We start from the raw sequence: 12,085 nt of genomic DNA on the forward strand, positions 1-12,085 counted from the left end.
CAGCTCAGCTTCCTCCTGTTTCTATGTGGCTGTGGCTCTCCTCTAGGGTTGGTTTTTTTCTTCTTTTTTTTTTTTTTTTTTTGCATGCCTCCCTGCCCCGTCGTCTGACTGGCTGGGAGACGCGGCGACGGCGCTCGAAGGGGTTAACTCTGCGCCGCTCGTCCTCACAGATGGGAGAGGCCATTGAATGGCTAGCTTCCACAGCCAGCAAACACATTGGTTAAGGCTGAGGGTGGATCCACTGCTTGAGCTGTGCTCCGGCATGGACTAAGCTGGATCAGGACTGGGTGCGCGCCACTGCAGTATTTGTGTGTGTGTGCATGTGTGTCTTTGTGTTGCTTGAGGTCAGAGAGTGGGGGAGGGGGGAGAGTCAGTAGTTGACAAATAGACAGAAAAGAAAATGAGGTAAAAGGAAGAAAAAAAAAGAATAGGACTCTTGGTATCCAACCGTCCAACGTCTTCCACACAGACTTTTGTCCCCCGCTCAGACTCACCCTTTCTTTTAAGGTCAGGGCAGTGTGAAGGCTCATTTCTGTGGGAATGCCAGGACAGGGGTCCAGGTTGGTTTGCCGACCTTGTGTCACATGACGGTTGGAACACAAATGAACTCCAGCCTGTTTTGAAACCCACTGGAGTAAAACCCGAGCTGGCTGGCACTTTGCCGGTGCGAAGGAGTTATGGCAATCACACCGGGTTTGGTTCATCTCGGCTATGATGTAATGCCTTTTTATTGTTTCTCTCGTCTCTCTATCGTGAATCCATCCCTTTTACCATCTGCGAACAGGACAGGTGTACGTGCAAGAGAGTGTGTGTGTGTGTGTGTTTGTTCAAACTGTCTGTCCCTGAAGTCACCCATCCCCCCCTACCACCCATACACAAACACACACACACACACATTCATGGAATTTCTCCTGGAGACTTGAGGGGGCTGACCTGTGACCCCCTCTGCCCTAAGCCCCTGGTTATCTCCCCTGCTGTTGGCCAATCCTAATCTGCCTTTCCAGGATGAGTAGCTAATCCTGGTGGAGAGGCAGGCAGGCTGGCCACAGTCTATTTACCTCTCTCTCTCTCCCTCTCTCACAAACACACACACACACACCTATCAATCCACTGGGAGGCTAGGGTTATGTAATAAACAGGTTTACATTGCTTCACACACTCATCAACAACCCAGGCTCTGTGACTGCCATCTTCCTGACGCGTCTGAGACGTCACGGATCTGAACCGTGTGTGTTGGTGCTTGAGTTGGCTTCCAAGACTTCCAAACTGGGGGGGAAATAAAGCTTTCTTGAACAACACCAGGTGTGTGTGATTATTCATCTCTGAAACAAAACAAAATTTGCTCCCCCTAATAGTTGGATGAGAACTAATTGACGGAAGTCCGTATGAGTTCAACCGTAGACAGCCGTGTCCTGCGCTAGCTCCAGTCCTGGGGTTAGACCACCACACGCCTCTGCCGTAGACAAAGCACCCACCATGAAAGACTCTCAGGTTTCACATAATAAATAGAGTGGTGGTAAACATGGGCAGGGCACAAAGACCACATAAATAGCTCCGATTGACAGGACCGAATGACGTATCCGGTGATGTCCACGTGTGTGGAGGGGGGGGGGGGGGGGGGGCAGGATGGTGTTGGCCCAGCAGCCCCGGTGAGGTGGTGACGTCAGCCTGTTTGTCCCCAGCTCTCCTACTCCCAGTTTATTTCCATCCTCCTGACCGAGTGGACCACATGTTGGTCTCGCTGATAGTCAAATGCGCCAGTTGCATTCAGCTCTCTGGGCTGCCTCTCACGTTGGTGCTCGACGGGGTTCCAGGGTGACAGAAGAGTCTAGTTGGGTTACGGCGTTCCTAAGCCTGCTAGTTGGCTGCTATTGTCATGAAAAAGCCCAAAATGCCAACATCACTGTCACCCAGCCTTCTGGGCGAGTGTCTGGGTTCTGCTAGCTGGTGACAGCCCCACCCCTGCTGTGTTTGTTTGTGTGTTGGTGGTGTTTGGTGACTGGTGGAAGATGGTTTTGCACCTCGAAGGCCTCCCAGCTGAGATCTGTCAAAGCTAGAAAAGATCTGTCACATCTTGACAGGGACCTTACAGGTCTGAACTTCCATGTTTGACAGCAGTTAGCCATAGGTTAACTTCTATGTCTCTCTCTCTTTCTAGGTCTCTCTCTCTCTCTCTCTCTCTCTCTCTCTCTCTCTCTCTCTCTCTCTCTCTCTCTCTCTCTCTCTCTCTCTCTCTCTCTCACCCTCAACAACCCCCTCCATTAACCTTCACCTTGTTCTCTCTCTCCCCCCCCCAGTCTGCCCGTCCACCTGCAAGCACCGTGCCTGCACCCTGGACAACCTGTGCTGCCACGACCAGTGCCTGGGAGGGTGCCGGGAGCCCAACTCAGCCAGCACGTGCGTGTCCTGCCGCCACCTCCAGCACGGGGGCACGTGCGTGGAGAAGTGTCCCCCGGGACACTACACCTACAGGGGCTGGCGGTGTGTCCCCTTCTCCTTCTGCCAGGAGCTCCACAATCAGTGCCGGCAGAGCAAGAGCAGCGACTGCCACGAGTACGTCATCCATAACGGCGCCTGCATCGCCGAGTGCCCGTCCGGGTACACCACGGTCAACTCCTCCTCGTAAGTCCTGGGGGGGGGGGGGGTCAACTCCTCCTCGTAAGTCCTGGGGGGGGGGGGGGGGGGGATGGGGGGATGGGGGTCATAAGCAGGAAGCGAACGACAAACACGAAACACACAGCGTTGGCCACCTGTGCCTACACTGTGAAACACCTCCCGACCGCTTACTTGCTAATTAGAAGTGCTCCCCACACACACCCGCGCGCGCTGCCTCATGCCTCGCTCTGAGTCCGCCCACAGCTGGGGTGTTTCTGCTGCGTCAGCGCCGTGTGCTCCTCCATTCCAGCTGTGCTTCTGGAGGGGGTGTCATTTGCTGGAGCTTTTTTTTTTGGCCCAGGATATTGTGAAAAACACTGACATGTTCCGGAAGTGGTCTACCCTTATGTTGGGGGGGGGGGGGGGGGGTGGTGTGTGTGCGTGTATGTGCATGCAGCCCCGGAAATCAAACCGTATCTGTACCAGGGGATGACGATGCGAATGTTCAAGGCTCCCTTGTTGGGCTCTGACTGCTGTGTGTGTGTGTGTGCGTGTGTACGTGTGTGCGTGTGCCAGCCTGTGACTGTGTGTGTTGATCTGCAGTGTGGGGGCGTTGGTACACTGTGTGCTCTGTGCAGACAGCTAGGTCAGAGCGGTGCAGCACTGGCGCATCTGTGTCTCCCCTCCTGACTCTCTTATCCGTCCCCGTACGCGCGGCGTGGCATCCAGGGCAGGAAGCACCGTCACCCCAGCCTCAGCATGCGACACGCGACGGGTTTTCCGCGGGTGTGGTTATTTTTGGGTGTCGCCAGCTGATGTATACATAAATGTTGCACCATTCTGACTCCGCGCAATCTTGTCGTCTTTCACACTCGCGGGGTCGTCGTTGAAGAGCACATCCGAAAGTCTTATAGCGAGGTGCCACAAATTCAAAATGGGTCATGGAAATGTAAAGAAAGCGTGTGCGTGTTCGTGTCAAGGAGTGTTTTGGGCTGACAAAGACCTCGATGACAAAAGCGTCGAATACAATTTTCCAATACGCGCATTTGTGGGCGCCATGCGGGCCAGCTGGTGTTCTCTGATGTGCTACGTGTTCGGTCTGGCTACTTGATTGACAGCATGTCATACTGTACACCACGTGAGGAATTCTTGATTGCGCCGAATGGGACCGTTAATCCAGTTTATGGTGGAATCGGATTTTGAGTACTGACAAATGTTGTAGAAGAAATATGCCAGTACGGTATGCTGGTTGAGGCCAAGTGACCTTCCACATCACAAGCTTCTATTTAGGATGAAACCTCCCTATGTTAGTGGTTCATTTGGCAAGCAGTCACAACGGCTTGTTCGCTAGACCTACCATGAATGACATCCATCTCTGGAATTCACCCGGGGGATACTTGATAGGGCTGCATTGTTTAAGCTTCCAACGGTGCCATACCATCGCTCCTCTCTTATTAGAGCTGAGCAAATCTCAGACGAACGCATTCTTGCCCGTCGCTCAGAGGGAAAATGAGACGGCAAGCCGAACGGTTTGTGACGCATGCCGCAAGAGCCGCAGTCAAATGTGAGCAAACGGTTGGCACCTGGCTCCTTTGTTTTGGCACTTATCATGAAAGAGTCGCCTCATTCTAACCCGTACCTCCAGGTCACCAGACGGGCGCTAGACAAGTGCATTTCTCTGGCCTCCCAACCAGTCAGCGGAAGGAACCGCTTTGGACCCGTCGGAGGGCTAGGACAATGGCCACCAGAGCAAACAAGTCCTCACCGTGTCACCCTGGGCTAATCCCCTCAGATTGAAACCCTTCAGGGACCTTTTTTGTCTGAGTTCTCTGCCGTATACATTGTGTTTCGCTCCGATGCTGTCGGTTCCTGTTCTCCTGGGAGGTTGTAGAGGGCAGCGCAAGTCGCAGGAGTTTGTGCTTCTTGCGTGGAGTAGTGACCGCACAAACCGCAGCTTGCAGGACAGAACCCACGGACACCATTGGCATGCCAGTTGGCTCCTCGTGCGATATTGAATCTTCTACTGTAGGAATGTCTGAATTTCTACCAATTCCAATTCACTGTGCGGCATGATTTCTCCGGATTTTTGTGTAGTTCTGTCTCTTTTACATCCCAGTTAGTATCTAATGTTGAGGTCCACATTGATGTGGACGTGCGTGTCTTAACCCTGCTGTGTCCGCCCGCAGGCTGATGTGCATGCCCTGCGCCGGCCTCTGTCCCAAGGTGTGCATGGGCGTGAAGACGGTGGACTCGGTCACATCGGCCCAGGCGCTCCGGGGCTGCACCGTCCTCAACGGCAGCATGGTCATCAACCTCCGGGGGGGAAGTGAGTACAGTGCCACAAACCACGGAATTATTTTGTCCGTACCAAAACCAGGCCTCGTTGGAGTTGCGGCCCGAGGTTAACTCATAGACCGTCTCCTGTAGAGAGGGCAGAAGTTTGTCCTGAGATCAGTTATTTTAAAGGCTTAATGTAGACATGATTAGTCGAGGGAAGCCCAGAGAAGTAGAGCAGAGAATGTCCTGCAGGTCAGAAGGTCATTGGCTGGTTGGAGGGTCGCTCATGGCAAAACGCTAAGCTCATTGGCTGCTTCTGTCCCCATAGACAACATAGCAGCCGAGTTGGAGACCAGCTTGGGGCAGCTGGAGGAGATCACGGGCTACCTGACCATCAAACGCTCCTACGCCCTTGTCTCCCTGTCCTTCTTCCGCAAGCTGCGCGTCATCCGCGGGGAGACACAGGAAGTCGGGTAAGCAGTGGGATGCCCTCACCCGCCTCGTTTGTGGGGAGCTCGAGTGAAGAAAAACTGCCTGCAAACGTGTGGATGTGTTTGTCTGTCAAAAACCTTTTGTTGTCTTTTTGAAAAACTAACTTTGTAAGAAGTCAAGAAAAATCCCCTTTTTTTTCTCCTCAGGAACTATACCTTCTACGCTCTGGACAACCAGAACCTGCGTCAGCTGTGGGACTGGTCCAAACATAAGATGACTATCCCTCAAGGAAGGATATTTGTCCACTACAACTCCAAACTCTGCATGTCTGAGATCCGCAAGATGGAGGATGTGACTGGCATCAAGGACCGGCAGGTCAAAAACGACATTGGCACAAAGACCAACGGAGACCAGGCCTCGTGTATGTACACCTCACGTTCAGCTACACTTACACCACATTCAGCTACACTGACACCTCACATTCAGCTACACGTTCACCCACCATCTGTGTTAGCTAGTTGTCGCTAATAGGTTTCAGCTACTGACAAATGTTCACTTGTTTTTCCTGTCACGGCTATATATAAAAAAAACAACATGGTCTACTATGTTCCCAGGCAGTACTACAAAGTGACCATGCATAGCAAATAGCCTTTTATAAACATTTAAAACACCATGTGACACTGTACAAACCCTTACCTCAACCCTAGGAAAGGAAATGACAGCCCCAACTATCTATTTAGTAAGTCAGTGACTTAACACCGATGTGTTTTTACAGTCCTTCTGCTCGCTTAAGAATGACCATGGCCTTTCTGTCCTCAGGTGAGAACCAGCTGTTGAAGTTTACCCAGGTCCGCACCATGAACGACAAGATCATCATCAAGTGGGAGCCCTTCTGGCCCCCGGACTTCAGGGACTTGCTGGGGTTCATGGTCCTCTACAAAGAGTCGTGAGTCCAGCCCTCCCCTCGCGCACCCCCTGAGCCACACACCCGCATGCTTTCGGTGTGGTGTATCCCCTACACCTTAGTGCGGGATGTTTTTGTTTTTTTGGGAGGGGGACCCAGTTCAGAGTTCACGTAACAGTAATAACAGTTTTCATGGCTTTTATCAAAAGCAACATACAACCTCTTGGTCCACAGACAATAGGCTCTAACCACTAACCCAACTTTTGTATTACATTATTAGGGTTACATTTTTGGGGGGGTGGGGGGGATTCTAGAAGCTTTCTGCTAGAAACGATTGATCCAAGTTGCCATAGGAATACTAAAGGTGCTCTCCCCTCCCTCCCTCCCTGCCCCGCCTTTGTCCAGGCCCTACAAGAACGTGACGGAGTTTGACGGCCAGGATGCCTGCGGCTCCAACAGCTGGGTGATCGCCGACGTGGACCCGCCCCCCCGCGCCACCGACGGCAAGGACCAGTTGGAGCCGGGCCACCTCATCCACCCCCTGAAGCCCTGGACGCAGTACGCCATCATGGTGAAGACCCAGCTGTCTGCCTCCGACGACCACCAGGTGCGCGGCGCCAAGAGCGAGATCATCTACGTGCGCACCAACGCCACAAGTAAGGCTCCTTACTCCCGCTTTGATTTTTGATTTTCCTGACTTTGCTTTCGATTGAGTGGTTTCAAATCTGTTTCCTGCACTGAAGCGTTGTTGTTAATAAGAGGTCCATCTGTGGAACTTTCTGGAATGTAACTCTGTCCATGAACTGGCCCGGAATTCAACTGTGCAGCTGCAACTGTTGCAGAACTGTGTCGAAAGAGAGTAAGCTACCTGTTACAGGATTGTGGTTGCAAATGTCAAGGGCTGCCACCACCAGGGCAGAGCTAGTACCATCTCCCCCCCCCCACCCCCTCCAGGGCACCAACTGCCTGCCTACCTACTGTTCGGTTTCAGTGCTATCAGTCAAGTCTCTCACACACAGCCTCTAATTCTTGAGTGGCAGCTCTTGTGGGCCTCACCCTGACATCCTGCGTCTTGTTTGGGCTGTTTACGAAGCCCAGCGTCTGGAAGTACACTTTGACTGTCTCCTCCTTCCTGATAAACCACAATCCAGCACGCCAGCTGACTTCCAGGGTTGCTAGATACGGGGCCGGCGGGGGCAGCTTGGCACAGACCCATCTGGTTTCTTCCATCACCACCTGCCGATGGAGTCTGGGTTCACAAAGTGTTCACAGAGTGTATCACGGAGGCCCTTGCATAACCAGTTGGACAGTCCGTGAGTCAGCCAGTCAGGATCAGGGGAAAGCTGTCATTAGACATGTGGCGTGTGTCCTGAAACCCAAGTCTGACAATGTGGTCGGACTGGTATGAAAACACACACGATGTTGCCGGCACGTAGGGGACACGATGACAATGATGTGGGATGGTGCATTGTCAACAGGTCCTGCCCCCCTCCCCCCACCTCTTGTGCTCGGGTGCAGACAGCCAAGTTCCCAAACAACAAACAGAAGTGTCCCAAAGTGCTCTGCTGTGATCTTGGGATTCAAGGACACCCCTCTCACACAGACTTCAAAATGGCTCATGCAGAGCATGATTAAACTCGTCTCCCCCCTCTTCCATCCCCAGAGCCATCAGTGCCACTGGACCCAATCTCCTCCTCCAACTCCTCCTCCCACATCATCCTGAAGTGGAAGCCGCCCAATGACCCCAACGGTCAGATCACCCACTACCTGGTCTTCTGTCAACGCCAGCCAGAGGCCAGCGAGCTCTACAAGTTTGACTACTGTCAAAAGGGTAAATGTGTGGTGGTGTGTGGTGTGCGTGCTGAGGGAGGAGGGCGGCTGTAAGAAACTCATAGACAAACCTACATGCGAGGGCATTCTAGACATACATTTACTGTAGATGCCGATAGAGATAGACGTTTTTTGCTCAAGGGATTGTATCCACTGATGCATTGCCTTCTCAGCCTGACCTTCACCACACATACAAAGAGAAACTTTTCGTTTGGAACTTTGAGTCCCTCACGTCTCCCAAGTCTGTAGTCTGAAGGGGAGTTGTGTCAGAGGAAATTAATCTCATCGAGAGATACCGACGCGACTATGATGACAGGTCCCTTTGGCGGTGTGTGTGTGATGGATCAGTGTGTGTGTGTGTGTGTGTGTGTGATGGATCAGTGTGTGTGTGTCCCTCCCTCCCTCACTCTGTGGTGCTGTGTGTCCCCGTCCAGGGATGAAGCTCCCGTCCAGAATGCCCACCCAGGTGGACAGTGACGAGGAGCACAAATGGAACCAGACGGAGGACCAGGGCCAGGGGGGGCGCTGCTGCGCCTGCCCCAAGACCGACAAGGAGCTGAAGAAGGAGGCGGAGGACTCGGAGTACCGCAAGACCTTTGAGAACTACCTCCACAACGAGGTGTTTGAGATCAAGTAAGACGGCGCTGTTCTCACCGATGGGTCGGTTCTGTACTGTCGGGCTGGGTTAGACAGACTCTTCTAAAGGCTCCTTTGATGGCATGTACTGAAGGTGAAGGTAGTTGCGTTGTCACACTGTTCCCCTCTCTGTTATTGGCGTTGGTGCGGTTTCTTCATACAATCAGCACGGTCTGAATGCTGGGTTAGGGTTTTTCCATATTGGAAATATGATATTATCCAATCCAATTCAATCTCTTGAACTCCCCCTAGTGTTAAAAGGTGTTCAAATCCAACTCGGAGTCTTTATGCAGTGCATAACAGATGTTTTCATCCACAGTGAGATAGGGGGGATTTGGAACCTGGGAACTGTGTTTTAATATCTTCTGTATGTAGAGATTTTAAATGTGTATTTATTGTGACAAAGATGGCGAAGAGCGACTTTGACCCCTCCCTCTCGTCTCTCTCTCTTTCAGAACCTCCCGGCAACGGCGCTCGGCAGTGGGCATAGCCAACCGGACGCTGCCGTTCCTGACCACGCCCCCCAGCCCGTCGGAGGGCGTGGCCACCACGCACAGCCCCGAGGAGGGGGAGGAGTTTGAGAGCACCAAGATTGTGCTGACCGTGAAGGCCAAGGAGACCACGACCATCTCCAACCTGCGCCACTTCACCAGCTACCAGATCGAGGTCCACGCCTGCAACCACCTGACAGACCAGACGCGCTGCAGCATGGCGGCATACGTGAGCGCCCGCACCATGCCTGAGGGTACGGACACACGCCCTCTCATTTTTTCAATCTTATTCGTTCGTTTCAAATGATTCCGTCCTCGGCGGCGAATGAAGAGGAGCCCGTGGGGGTTAGCTCGACGACTTATCGAATTGAAGAGGTTGACGTCGTAGGGGGAAAATTGAGGTTCACGAGAAGGGGGGATGAATCGTGAAACTTTTCTCGCGGCGATCGCCGTGTCGAGGTTTGCGTGTGATTTTGTGCGTGTCTCCCCCCCCCCCCTGCAGATAAAGCGGATGACATCCCGGGGCCCATCACCTTTGAGGTGTCCGAAGACACGGTGCGCGTCAGGTGGCAGGAGCCCAAGGCGCCCAATGGCATGATCATCCTGTATGAGGTCCACTACAGGAGACTGGTCGACTCTGAGGTCAGGGTTCGCACCACACGCCCAGAGAAGTGAACACACACACAAACGCTTTAGTGCACATAACCTTTCCACGGATTTCTCATCGAGTGACATTATAGGCACACTCTCCCAGATAAAACACTCAAGCACGAATACACCACGCACACATACGCAGACTCCTGAATATGATTTTGATGCGGTTTTCACTTGCTTTGTTAACATTAAAGACATGCGAGTGCTTCAATTTTGCCGAGAAACGACAGTCTGTATTACGGAGTATCTGAGCTCTCGGCGTCCTTCTGAGAAAAACAGTAGCACTGCATTGTAGTTGGTTACCATGGTGACGGCAGTGCACCTAGTGTCTCTGGGCTGAAGACTTGTTCACTTCCGAAAACAAACAGAAAAACACAACACTTGGTGGAGATGTTCCGCCATACACGCAACAACATGTTTTCGACCAAGCCTTCTCAACAAGGGTATGGTGTGGGGCTAATGGGCCATGAGGGCGAGTGCTTTGACAACTCACCAAAATATCTCACTTCATCTCCGGTTTGTATTTTGAGAATGTTGTTTTTCAGGCCCTTTTGGACACATGGCCTCGTAGTCGTGTGTTGCGTGTCTCTTTCCCATGGCTCCTCCCCCCCTCACCTGGTGCCTGGGCTTGTGTCCCCGCAGGAGTCTCACCACTGTGTGTCCAGGAACAGCTACCGGGAGGCCAAGGGCTGCAAGCTGCGCGTGGTGCACCACGGGAACTACACGGTGCGCATCCGCGCCACCTCGCTGGCGGGCAACGGCTCCTGGACGGAGCCCAGCTACTTCTACGTTCAGGATCCCCGTAAGCGCCGCCGCCGTTTCACAGCATCACGAGACCGTCGCCGTCCTCGACCGCGTGGGCTTTCATAAACCCCAAAGTTATGGGATAGGCGCGACTCTGCACATTCTAGTACACAGACGATCGACGCTTCGTTCGTTTTTCAAAATGTTGCTGAGGGAGTCAGAGGCTGAGCGGTTAGGGAATCGGGCTAGTAATCAGAAGGTTGCCGGTTCGATTCCCGGCCGTTCGAAATGAGGTGTCCACTTTACCTGTACTTGGCTCTGGATAATTCGCGTCTGCAAATGACTAAATGTAAATGTCTCATTTCCAGTGTATATTTTGCACATGCAGAACGTCCGCGTTTTACTGACGTTGAACTCTTGTCTGGGATGCGTGGTTGTGTGTGTCAGGGGGTGAACTGGACGGCGTGGTGAGGATCATCATCGGGCCGATCATCTGCATCATCCTGCTGATTCTGGTAGCTGTCGGAGGGGTCTTCGTGTTCAAGAAGAAGTACGTGTTTTTAGTCCCTTTATCACTCGCTTTGGCGAGGAGCCGTGCAGTGGCGTGTGAGTGTGTACCGTTGTCGAGTTCCAACACCTGTGTTGTGTTTCTGCTCAGGCAAACCCAGGGCCCGAGCGGACCCATCTACGCCTCGTCCAACCCCGAGTACCTCAGCGCCAACGACGGTAAGGACAGACCTCCTCCTCGCCCCTCGTCTTAGGGGCGCCCTGGGAGGAGCTCGTCGACGGCGTCACACTGACGTACACGAAAAACATTGAAATGTGACACGCGTTTTAGAAATGTTTGACTGCAGATCAAGTTCAGATCCCCCCCCGTGTAGGGTCCCTTTGGATGAGAGCGTCTAAGAATACAGTACAGAGTGATACGACGTAGTACATCACGACTGATCGTGTTAAACGGACATGCTGACATGGTGTGTGTGTGTGTGTGTTCTGCAGTGTACGAGCCTGACGACTGGGAGGTGCCGAGAGACAAGATCAACATCCTGCGCGAGCTGGGCCAGGGCTCGTTCGGTATGGTGTACGAAGGCATCGCCAAGGACATCGTCAAGGGCGAGGGCGAGTCGCACGTGGCGGTGAAGACGGTCAACGAGTCGGCCAGCCTGCGCGAGCGAATCGAGTTCCTCAACGAGGCCTCGGTCATGAAGGCCTTCACGTGTCACCATGTGGTAAGGTCACCTGCCCCCGCCCACCAGGGCGGCCCGGCGCTATAAAACACACGAGCCGAACACCTGAAGTAAAAAAGAGAACAGTCATGCAGGAAGCAAAACTGTTTCTGGGTTCATCCGATTGATCAGGAAGTGCTACGCCTGTATTAGAGGATATTTGCATTTTTGAATATTCACAGGATCCAGAAAATTCCTGATCTGTGAAAGAGTAGATGTAAAAATAGCAGAGTGCTATGTCTGTAGGGGGACTTCAAGAACCAATAACAGTCCTCGGATCATTATCATAAGGGTCA

The 12,085-nt window shown here is 52.8% G+C and overlaps 1 protein-coding gene across 2 annotated transcripts in view; it reads left to right on the forward strand.

Moving 5' to 3' along the window:
* The window catches only part of LOC146271144 (insulin receptor-like), a 32,648-nt gene that overhangs the window by 15,902 nt on the left and 4,661 nt on the right, over positions 1 to 12,085 (forward strand). For both annotated transcript variants that reach the window (XM_084706891.1, XM_084706890.1), the window contains exons 3-16: positions 2,298 to 2,622; positions 4,782 to 4,921; positions 5,201 to 5,345; positions 5,511 to 5,725; positions 6,124 to 6,250; positions 6,614 to 6,864; positions 7,872 to 8,039; positions 8,473 to 8,671; positions 9,130 to 9,419; positions 9,668 to 9,807; positions 10,462 to 10,621; positions 11,011 to 11,113; positions 11,222 to 11,289; positions 11,563 to 11,792. In XM_084706891.1, coding sequence (XP_084563017.1) covers positions 2,298 to 2,622; positions 4,782 to 4,921; positions 5,201 to 5,345; positions 5,511 to 5,725; positions 6,124 to 6,250; positions 6,614 to 6,864; positions 7,872 to 8,039; positions 8,473 to 8,671; positions 9,130 to 9,419; positions 9,668 to 9,807; positions 10,462 to 10,621; positions 11,011 to 11,113; positions 11,222 to 11,289; positions 11,563 to 11,792 — 2,561 coding nt within the window. The remainder of the gene's footprint in view (positions 1 to 2,297; positions 2,623 to 4,781; positions 4,922 to 5,200; positions 5,346 to 5,510; positions 5,726 to 6,123; positions 6,251 to 6,613; positions 6,865 to 7,871; positions 8,040 to 8,472; positions 8,672 to 9,129; positions 9,420 to 9,667; positions 9,808 to 10,461; positions 10,622 to 11,010; positions 11,114 to 11,221; positions 11,290 to 11,562; positions 11,793 to 12,085) is intronic.

This window comes from Hypomesus nipponensis, chromosome 10 (genome assembly GCF_054491055.1).
Source record: "Hypomesus nipponensis isolate SF chromosome 10, ASM5449105v1, whole genome shotgun sequence".
NCBI lineage: Eukaryota > Metazoa > Chordata > Actinopteri > Osmeriformes > Osmeridae > Hypomesus > Hypomesus nipponensis.